This window comes from Equus quagga, chromosome 10, assembly GCF_021613505.1.
Source record: "Equus quagga isolate Etosha38 chromosome 10, UCLA_HA_Equagga_1.0, whole genome shotgun sequence".
Taxonomy (NCBI): domain Eukaryota; kingdom Metazoa; phylum Chordata; class Mammalia; order Perissodactyla; family Equidae; genus Equus; species Equus quagga.
This window is the reverse complement of record NC_060276.1, coordinates 83,372,625-83,383,549: the sequence shown is the minus strand read 5'-3', so window position 1 is coordinate 83,383,549 and position 10,925 is coordinate 83,372,625. Positions and strand designations below refer to the sequence as shown.

General features: G+C 51.9%; 1 protein-coding gene across 4 annotated transcripts in view; it reads right to left on the bottom strand.

The window, feature by feature from the left end:
- OTUD5 (OTU deubiquitinase 5) overlaps positions 1 to 10,925 on the bottom strand; it is a 26,977-nt gene extending 16,052 nt beyond the window's left edge. The window contains exon 1 of one of the 4 annotated variants that reach the window (XM_046672925.1): positions 9,620 to 10,925. In XM_046672925.1, coding sequence (XP_046528881.1) covers positions 9,620 to 10,213 — 594 coding nt within the window. In that variant the 5' untranslated portion in view covers positions 10,214 to 10,925. The remainder of the gene's footprint in view (positions 1 to 9,619) is intronic. The other 3 variants (XM_046672924.1, XM_046672922.1, XM_046672923.1) reach the window with 3 other exon arrangements.

Below are 10,925 nucleotides of genomic sequence, written 5' to 3'. Positions count from 1 at the left end.
TCATCCCCCAGTGTTGATAGTACAGATGATTTTACTTCACCTCCTTCTGTATAAGAGACATATAATCCTTTGTCCAAAATTCCAAAACTCAGAAAGTTTTGAAAGCTAAACGTCTTTATCTAACTCATTTGGCATTATAACCTGACCTGAGCTGACAGGAACCTATTTATCCCACTTGGCAGTGCATATTCATACATTTCCACGCAGAAACATTCAGGTATTCAATTATGAGGTGCTACCAAAGACCCCACCAGGAGTGTTACATAATACACAGTATACACCCCAGATGACTTTTATAAATTCTGAGATTCCTCTAAATTCCAAAGCACGTCTGGCCCCGAAGGTTTGAGTTAAGTAAACCTGTACAAATGTGCATTTTCAGATGTTCTTTCAAAAAATAATGGAGAGGGGACAGCCCAGGGCCACAGTGGTTAAGTTCACATGTTCTGCTTCAGTGGCCTGGGGTTCGCCAGTTCGGATCTTGGGTGTGGACCTACGCACCGCTTGCCAAGCCATGCTGTGGTAGGCGTCCCACATAGAAAGTAGAGGAAGATGGGCATGGATGTTAGCTCAGGGCCAGTCTTCCTCAGCAAAAAGAGGAGAATTGGTAGCAGATGTTAGCTCAGGGCTAATCTTCTTCACAAAAATAAAAAAAAAAATAATTGAGAGATAAACAGGTGGAACACAGGATTTTTAGGGCAGTGAAACTACTGTGTGATACTATAACGATGGGTACATGTTGTTATACATTTATACACACCCACAGAATGTACACCAAGAGTGAACCCTAATGTAAACTATGGACTTTGGGTGATTCTGATGTATCCATGGAGGTTCACTGATTGTAACAAATGTAACACTCTGGTGGGGACTTTGATAATACAGGAGGCTACGCATGTGTTGGGGCAGGGGTATATGGGAATTCCCTGTACCTTCTACTCAATTTTGCTGTGAATCAAAAACTGCTCTAAAAAATAAAGTCTAGTCAAAAGAATAATGTCCACAAGTCACTTAAAATATATTTTCCATTTGAAAACAAAACAAATCAGAAACAGAAGACCTTTCCCAGGCCCCTCGCGCCCTCTGCTGGTCACCAGAAGCAGCCAGTTTGATCTAACATCAGGACTAGGGACCAGAAATTCCAAGCCTGCTCCTTGGGGACACCACCCTGCCCAAGGATTTATGGGATCCGAGCTAATGCCGACCAGACAGAGGGGATCATCTCTCTGCAGGCCATTTTCCCCCAGCTCAAGTGAGAGGAATTCCTGGCAAAGTAGGAAACACAAGGTTTGGAGGCCAAAAGCTCTGGGTTCCAATCTCTGCTCTGTCACTCACTTGCTTCGTGATTTTAGGTAAGCTACCTGAACTCTCCAAGCCTCAGTTTCCCGTCAAATGGGGTACATGTGATCTATCTGACAGAGCTGTCAAGAGGCGTAGAGGAGCTTCAGGACCTGAGAAGACTTTGTAAATAAGGTACCATACACTGGTGAGGTGGTCACAGTCACAGAAGAGGGGGCAAGTCCAGTACAGAGATGACGTACAACTTAGAGGCCCTCAGAAAGTCCCAGACGAGCGGCTGGACAGGAGGGGATGAAGAGGGGGTGACAGGGGAATACCCAGCAGCCCCACCATCAAGGCCCACACCCCAGGAAGGTGTGGCTGGCTTCCCAGAGATGACAAAGGCATCTGGAAGCCCTTAATGGGCTTCCATGGGCAGCACAAAGCCTCTTGTTTGTGCACAACATTCCAGCAGTCCAGGTGCCCCTCCTGCCCCAGAGGCTGCGAACTAGCACACTCTGGCCAGTTCCCCCAAAGCCATCCCTGCCCTGCAGGGTCAGCCATCTCTTAGCACCAGGGCGTCTGCCCTAGCCAGGGGTCTCTAGCAGGGAAGCTGCAACTTATGACTATAGCCCCACACTGAACAGAAAGAAGTTCTAAAAAAGAGGGCACACAGAAACCTCCTGCTCCCGGATGTAGCCGGGGAAGGAAGATCGAGAGGGGAAAGGAAATCAAAGAGGATGAGAGGAGCTCTTACTTATTCATCCAATAAAGGTTTACCAGGCAGCTACTAAGTCAGACCCTGGGCTGGCAATGAGGACAGAGAAATCAGTCAGACTTGGTCTCTAACCTTGATAAGCTCACAAACTGCTAGAGGGCCAGGGAAACAGGCAATGATCACACAAAGTGTGAGCAGGGCTGTGAAAGAGGTGAACACAGGGGTGCTGTGAAACACCAAGAGGAAAGGGACCTGACTAGTCATTAAGGCTGGCACCTGAGAGGAGATGCCACTTGAGCAAAGGACTAAAACGCCAAGACCTCCAGAAATGCTTGTTAGTTGGATAAGAAGTCACTCCTGCACAAAGCACCAGGGATGCCAGAGGCCCAGCAATGAATTCAGCAGAGCTAAAATCCTGGGGAGGACTAGGCAGGTAAGCAGGGCAGGGGCCAGGAAGAAAGATAAACTCATATTAGCTGAATGCCTGCCCCATGCCAGGTGCCAGATGCAGAAGGTGACCTCATTTAATTGTCCTTACCACAGTCCAGGTGGCAGGAAGCATTATCCTCGTTTTACAAAAAGCAGAAAGGAGCTAGGGCTTGGGCACCAGCAAACCCAGTGTAAAGGTAACAGGGAAGGCCTCATGAGCCACAACATGGAGATATACCTGGCAGCCCATCCTGGGAAAATCCTGGTTTGTCCCTAAAAATGAAGGAGGCCTCAGCACACCCCTTGCCCAAGCAGGGCTTTGGTCCTGGGGCAGCCACACTGGCATCTAGGCCTGGATCTGGAGGCCAGACCACCAGCCGTCCACTGGCTCTGGTACCAGCAGCCTTAAGAGCTTGGGCTCTGGGGCCAGCCCTGTGGTGTAGTGGTTAAGTTTGGTATGCTCTACTTTCACGGCCCAGGTTCGCCAGTTTGGATCCCGGGCACGGACCTATACCACTTGTCAGCCATGCTGTGGCAGCGACCCACATATAAAGTGGAGGAAGACTGGCACAAATGTTAGCTCAGGGCTAACATTCCTCAAGCAAAAAAGACGACTGGTAGCAGATGTTAGCTCAAGGCTAATCTTCCTCAGCAAAAAGAAAAGAAAAGAAAAGAAAAGAGCTTGGGCTCTGGCTGAAACCCCTTCCCTCTTTCCCTTTGGAGAGAGAAAACAGGGAAGTCATGGGGCTAGCCTGGTGGCACAGTGGTTAAATTTGCATGTTCCACTTTGGTGGCCTGAGGTTCATGGGTTTGGATCTCAGGTGCGAACCTACACACTGCTCATTAAGCCATGCTGTGGCAGTATCCCACATACAAAATAGAGGAGGACTGGCATCAATATTAGTTCAGGGCCAATCTTCCTCGCCAAAAAAAAGAAAAACAAAACAAAAACAGAGAAATCATGGTCCTGGGTTCCAGAAAGAGTTTAGAGAGTTCCAGGAGCTCCTAGCAGTCTCCTCCTTCCCCTAGCTGGATGGAAACCTCCAAGAAAGTGCCAACCTGGGAGTTATTTAGGAAAATGGCCCGGGAAGGAAGGACTGGTGGGAGTGAGGGGTGGGGGCTGGCCAAGCCATAGATAAGTTTAAGCTACATCAATGCCCTAGCCTGACAAGTCCACACCCTGAATCTTGCAAGCCCACTGCTGAGCCTGTGGGCAAGTCCCTCCACATCTCTGAGCTTCCACAAAGGGGCTGGGCAAAGCTTTCTAACACCAGGGGATCCCAGGTACAAGACTCTGCAACCTACTGGTTCAAAGGCCCAAGAGACATTGAAGCAAGCTGTGAGACCCAACTGACTTAGATTTCAATCCAGCCCCGCGACTTATTAGCCATGTGATGAAGTGCTCTGAGCCACCGTTTTCCACTCTGTGAAATGGGATAACAAGCCTCCCAATAACAGAAATCTTGAGCAAACCCAAATATTACAGGATTTTGCCTAGTAGGAAAGCACTTAATCTTCTCTTCCCCTTCCTGGAAGGGAAACAAGAACGCCCCTGCAGTAGGCTGAATAATGACCATCCAAAGATATCAGGCCCTAATCCCTGGAACCTGTAAATGTCACTTCATAAAGAAGGAGGGTCTTTGCAGGTGTGATTAAATTATGGATCTTCAGATGGGAAGATTATCTTGGCATATCCAAGTGGGACCGAAACGCAGTCACAAGTGTCCCTAGAATGGCAGAGCAAGATTCAACACAGACAGAAGAGGAGACTACACATACACAGAGGAGAAGACGATGTGAAGTCAGGCAGAGGCTGGAGTAACGTGATCACAAACCAAGGAATACCGGCAGCGACCAGAAGCTGGAAGAGGACTAGATTCTCCTCTAGAGCCTCTGGAGGGAGTGAGGTCCTGCCAATACCTTGATTGTGGCCCAATGAAACTGATTTTGTACTTCTGGCCTCCAGAACTGTGAGAGAATAAATTTCTGTTGTTTTAATCCACCCAATTTGTGGTAATTTGTCACAGCAGCCACGAGAAACTAATACAACCTCCTTGTATTAGTCCCTGGTGTGAACTGTGAGGCAATGTGGCACGGCTCCCATCCCACGGATCCACCTCTCTAACATTCCTCCAGATGAGGGTTAGAATTAAGGCAGCAGGGGCTTGGAATTCCCCCTCCCAGCCTGGGAAGCTACTGACTGAATGAGCCTATGGATGAATGAGCTGCCACTGAAAGGGGGAGGGGGCAGGGGAAGATGGCAGCAGCAGTGGCAGCTCGTGGACAGATGTCTTCCTAGAGACCTTGGCCAAGAGGTGTTTAGTATTCTGGGCTTCACAGCTCTGTCTCAGCAAGCCTCATGCCAAGACCACCCCTTTCTCCTCAAAAACACCCAGGAACACTGGCTCAGCTCCATGGGCAAAACATAGGCAACCCATCTAATGAGAAACAGACAGATGCACTGCTCTCTAAGGACCAACGCAAGCTCTCCAGGGCGAAGAATGGGAAACGAGCAAGGCCCCAAACCTATTGCCAGGCCACTGAGATTGGGGGGATTAAAAAAAGGAGATTCTATTATTCTGCAACAAAAAGAAATGAGGTACTGATGCATACTACGACGTGGATGAGCCTTGAAAAGATTACACTAAGTGAAAGGAGCAAGTCACAAGGAACCGCATATTGTCTGATTACACTTACTTGAAACATGCAGAACAGACAAATCAATCAAGACAAAAAGCAGATTAGTGGTTGCCAGGGGCTGGGAGGGGATGAGGGACCTGGGGCATGATGCTGCCGCAGGGTTTCTTTCTGAGGTGATGAAAATATTCTAAAATTGATTGGTCATGGTGATAGATGCATAACATGTAAATACACTAAAAGCCACTGAATTGTACACTTTAAATTGGTGAATTTGTATGGTGTGTGAATTATATCTCAATAAAGCTGTTAAAATAAAAAAAAACCCAAGGGCCTATAGCATTGGCCAGGGAGAAGGAAGCTGAACACCGCTTGAAACTTCATAGCACATCCCCAAAAGCCAAGGGGCCCCACTCAAAATTTTCACAGTGGGTTGGGGGAGTGAGGAGCAGGGAATTAAAGAGATTACGACTAGCTTCAGAGCAGTGAGTCCAACCTCCCTCCTCACCACTACCCATTTTATGGATGGAGAAACCAAGGCCCAGAAAAAGGGAACTGCCCAAACATACAGGACTCAAACCCAGACCGCCTTGCCAGGGACCACTTCCTGCTATACCACTCTGCCTCCTAAGGAGAGGAAGCGGCAGGTTGCTGGATGCCAAATGAAGGGTCTCTGCTAACAAAGATCAGTTCGTTACAAAGGCTCCTAGGAAGAACCCAGATATCTTGAGGAAACCACAAGAGAAGAATCAGCCAAGGTGTGACCTGGGCCAGCTCAGGTATTCACACTCAATAACCCTGGACAAGGATGGACTTTTTGCAAAAAAGGCGGCTGAGAGTTTGCTAAAGCCATAAAGCAGCCAAGCAGGAGACCCTGGGGTTTGAACTCAGACCTGCCCAGCTCCAAAGCCCAAACTCTTTCCACACAGACCCCTACCTCCACACCACCCAACAGGCCCACTGACAGGTAACCCCCAAGCTTATTCACCACAGCACACCTGGCCACAAAAATCACTGTCCACCAACCCTGAGCCTCACGCTGAGCAGGCTGCTTGTCCTGCCCACCAAGCTTAGATGGCTGGGAAGGGAGAGAGGGGGAGGAACTCAGTTCTTCCTCAAAAGATCCACCATTCTTTGTCAACTTCAGGTCCAGAGAGCTTTGGTGTGAGTTCCCTAAAATCCCAAAGCTAACTGACACCTCAACAGCTCCTTACCTGACCAAGGAGGAAACTGAGGCCCAGAGAGCACAGGCAAAACTATTCTGGTTCATCCAGCAAAGCCCCAGCAGAGAGAGTGCAAACCCAGGCATCCGGGCGACAGTGCCAGGTCTAGCTTCTCACACCACCTCAGCGAGCATGTCCCCTTCTCAAAATGTCCTGTGGGCTCCTCAAACTTAGGATGCTTTTAAGCCATTCTTTTCCTATGGTAGACTCTCAGCAAGGCAGCCATGCCCAGGAAAGGGAACCCCTGACATCCCCACCTCCTTAGCACGGGGCCCCGGGTGCCAAAAGGACTCTTGAAGGCAGTAGAGGTGCAGTCACAACATTGAGACAGACAGGAAGTCTGAGTAGTCAGAATAAGGACCAGATTCACCACCTGGGCTCCCTTCAACAACTCCCCTTTCAACAAGGGATCTAAGAGGACAAGGGATCTAATTGTCCTCCAGGCTACAAATGCCCCTAGTGACAGTTCAGGACCAAGACTGGGGCGGCAGGAAGAATCTCTCCCCTTCTCATTCCCAGAAGGTCCCAAGTTGGACCAGGTAAGGCAGGGAGAAGCATCTTCTTCCTCCTTTTGTCCCAGGAAGTGGGAGGACAGGAAGCCTCTCCTCTGTCATTGGGAAGGGAAGGTATCGTGCAACCGCAGAGCTTTACTTGGATGTTCTTATGGGGACAAGGAAGGAACTCCCAGCCTAGGAGATGCAAAGGGTCACCACTGCAATACACAACTTTCTTCCTCTCTGTCCCTGGGACCAGGGATGTATCACTCCCTCTTTCTGTGAAGGAAGAGAGGCAGACTTTACCCCAACCAGGGAGAGAAGAAACAACTCCTAGTCCTGACCCTGTGGGGTCCAGATGATTTATCCTGCCTGGGGAAGTGGTAAGGGTGGAAAGGGAACGCGGACAGGGGACTCAAGGCCCTGACCCCTGTGAAGTACAGCAAGATTTACTTGAGCCAAGGGGGAGAGGAATATAGGTGAAGAACTTCCCTGGAGTGGGGATATTCCAAACTCCTCCCTGTCTCTGGGAAGAAAAAAGCTTGTTGAAAGCAATTCAGGAAGCTCAGAATATTTCCCTGATCCTGGAATTGAGAAGCAAGTGGAGCTGGGTCAGAGAGGCTGAAAACATCTCCTAGTTCTCGGGGAGAGGCCTCAGTCCTCACGTCCCCAGCACCTGACAACCTTCTCATAGAAAGTAGGGGGACTTTTCTGGCCTGGGGGGCTCAGGTGAGGGGTTCTTATGACCATGAAGAGCACCCAAGTCTTTCTGTCCAACGGAGGAGGCCTCAGGCCACACTGGGGAAGACCTCATGTCCCTCTCCTGGTGAGAAAGGACTGCCTGGTTGGGGGGAAATGGAGAGCTTCATAACCAAGGTAGGGGGTGGGGTACAGGCCCTTCCCTAAGGTGAAAGGTCTCTTGTCCCTAAGAGGAAGCTTAGGCCCCTGGGAAGACGCTCAGACTCTTTTCCTTAGAATCCCATTTTACCCATGTCCCCAAGGGGAGTGGGCAGTTCTCAGGACTTAGTTCACAAATGGAGGGTGGTCTTAGGCTCAAGTCCCCAAGGCAAGAAATCTTATGTCTCTAAGAAGACCCTATGACTGGAGTATTATCTGAAGTGAGGTGACAATCAGTACTCTCAGGGCAGCCTCAGGTCTCAGGTCCTAAGGTGGGAGAAGTGTCTCATGCACCTGAGAGAAAGTTCTAACTCTTGAGGGGAGGCTCAGGACACTATTCTCGAGGGACTCTGTATCCATGCCCCAAAGGAAGGGTCTCAGGCCTCCATTCTGGTGGGGGGAGTTTCCCTGTTCCTGAGGGGTGACTTATGTTCCTTGATGGGGAAGCTCAGACCTCATCTCTAGAGACACACCAGTCACTGGGGTATGTATGGGCCTCTTGTCCTTGAGGGAAAGTTCAAGTGTCCTTGGCATCCCGCGTCTCAAGCCCTTAAAGGCAGGCTTAGATCCATGGAGAGGCCTCAGATTCCACCTCTGGGACTCCATGCTGCCCATGTCCCCTGAAGAGTGGTCTCAGGCTCAAGTTCCCAAGGCAGGGATCTCATGTCCTGACAAGAAGCTCAGGCGCGTGCGTGTGTGTTCCTATCCCTGTTAAAGGGAAGAGACTGCTGTTATGTCCCCAAGATGTGTTTCAGTCCTTCATAATTCAGGTAGAAGGACCTCAAACCCCTTTGTGTGGGGGTCTCAGATCCCCAAGAACACTCAGACCAGTTCTTGAGGAGAAAGGTACCCTAAAGACCTCACCTTGCCTGGGACCTATGGGGGATATCAGTCTCCTGAAGAGGCTTCAGACCCAGTCTCCAAAAGCCCCAGTCCATAAGCAGGGGGATCTTACGCTCCAGTATCCAAAACAATGAGTCTCATTTTCTTGAAGAAAGGCTCAGCGCAGGGGGGAAACCGAAAGTCTACCCCTTAAAAGAAGCTTAAGCTCCTGGACAGAGATTCACTCTTGCCCCCAAGAAGTCTGAGACCACTGAGAGAAAGCACAGACCCTTGTCACTTAGAAAGGGGATGAGTCTCATGTGCCCTAGTAGACTTTCTGGTCCCTGGGTGTTGATTTTGATCCTTGTCCCCAAAATGAAGGGAATCTTATCTCCCTGAAAGAAATCTTATATTCTCGGAGGAAAGCTCAGAAAATCCCTCTCTAAAGGAGACGTATATGTGTGTGTTAGGCCCATGATTCTAGAAGAGGGAGTCTCAGGCCCTTGAAGGCAGGCTTAGGACCCTTGAGGAGGTCTCAGACCCCAGTGATGAGTGGTCCTGTGCTGCGTTACCCTGAAAAGGAGAAGGGGGGGGCAGTTTGTCCTATATAGTGTCTCAAACCCCTGAAAAGGTTTAGGTATCTTGGGGACACTCAGACATCTCTGAGGTCTCCACCTTACTCGTGTTCCCTGGAGGGGGAATCTTAGACTCTTATCCCACAGAAAAAAAAATTTTAAAACGAGTGAACACAGACCAAGGTTCCTTGGAGAGTCATGAGACTCCCTTCTGAGGAGGCATTCCATCCTGCCTGAGTCTCCTGGGGAGTTGCCACCTACTGGCCCTACATGATGAGGTTCCACGGCCTGGAATGACAACTAGGGGTCCTAGAAGTGACCACAGATCCCATCTTTAGGTCCTCCAACTTATCTGGGGCCTCTAACCCCAAGTCCCGGAGGAGAGGAAGAGGGCCTCTCATATCCCTACCACCAGAGAAAAGAATGCCAAGCTCAGGAAAAAGACATAGGTCCCTTGCCCTGATCTCAAACAACCTTCCTGGGGTCCCTACCCAGTCTGGGGATCCCATCGACCATACTCACTCACCTGTCATCCCCAGCCCATACCTGCTCGACGGTGGCAGGGTCCATGGCCTCGATGCGTGCTGCAGCTGCTTCATACTCGTCCTCACTGTTGTAACCCGCGCCGACCTCCTCACGCTCAGGGCTGCCCCCGCCAACCGCGCCAACCCCGGGGGCTTGACGCCGCCGCTTGCTGTGACCAGGCCCAGAGCAGCAGCTGCCCACGCCTACACCACCGCCCACACCCACCACCACGCCCGCCGCGCCCACACCTGCCGCCGCTGCACCCAGCGCGTCACCGGGACCGCCGCCGGGACCGCCAGGGCCCCCGCAAGGAGGAGGAGAGGCCTGCTGGGGCCGGGGGCCTGCCACAGCGCCTGGCGGCACGGCCAGCGCCCAGCGGTGAAGCGCACCCGGTGGCCCCGGTAGCGGGCCCTGAGGCGGTGGCGAGGCCCGGGTACGGGCCCCTACAACGCCCGACTCACGGTCGCGGTCGCCACCGCCCACGCCCGTGCCGCCGCCGCCCACGCCCACACCCCCGCCGCGGCGCGGCGCCGGGGGCAGCGGCACGGGCGGCGACGGCTCGTTAGCGGGGTCAGAGTCGGGAGGCGGCGGTTTCTTTTTGGGGAGAATAGTCATGGCGGCACCGCCGAGTACCCCCCAGCAAACCCGGCGCGGGGCACGCCGGGAGAGAACCCGGATGAGGGGGCTACTGGGGTGCGCGAAGCACGACGGGATCGGCGGGACCCGGATAAAGAGATCGAGGCACCGGTTTGCGAACCGTCGGCGGCGCGCGGGTCACGCGGCGGGAGAACCCGGATGTGAAGTCCAAGCTGAAGGTACCGCGACGAATTTGTCGTCGCCTTCTCTTCAAGTCCAGCAAGTTGATTGCTACGCTCGTTCCGGCCTTCTGCTTCAGAGGAAACAGAACCAAAACAAGCACCTCTTCGCCCCGCCCCCTCGCAGGTTCTTGAACTACCGGGTGGGGCCCCGGGACGCTGCGCACGCGCGCCAGGGCACAACCCCCGCCTCTCTCTCGGAAGTACGTGGGCAAAATCTTCGCCGCCGCCACAACAATTACGGGCACCAACCAATCAAAGCAGCTGCGTGGGTCTTCGATGACGCCCACGTGCCAATCAGAGGCCAGCGCTCGCCCTCCCGTGCCCTCCGTCTCAGATTTCAGTCAAAGTCGGCACCCTTGTTCCTTGCCTTTCTTCTCGTCGGCCCTGTCCTGCTCTTTACTTCTCTCCCCGAGGCTCTGACTCGCAGACAGGAGTATTGTGACAGGACAGCGTGGCCTGCCCCGCGCACGGTGATTTTAAAAGCGCCTCCCTTCCAGGCTTCCAACTTG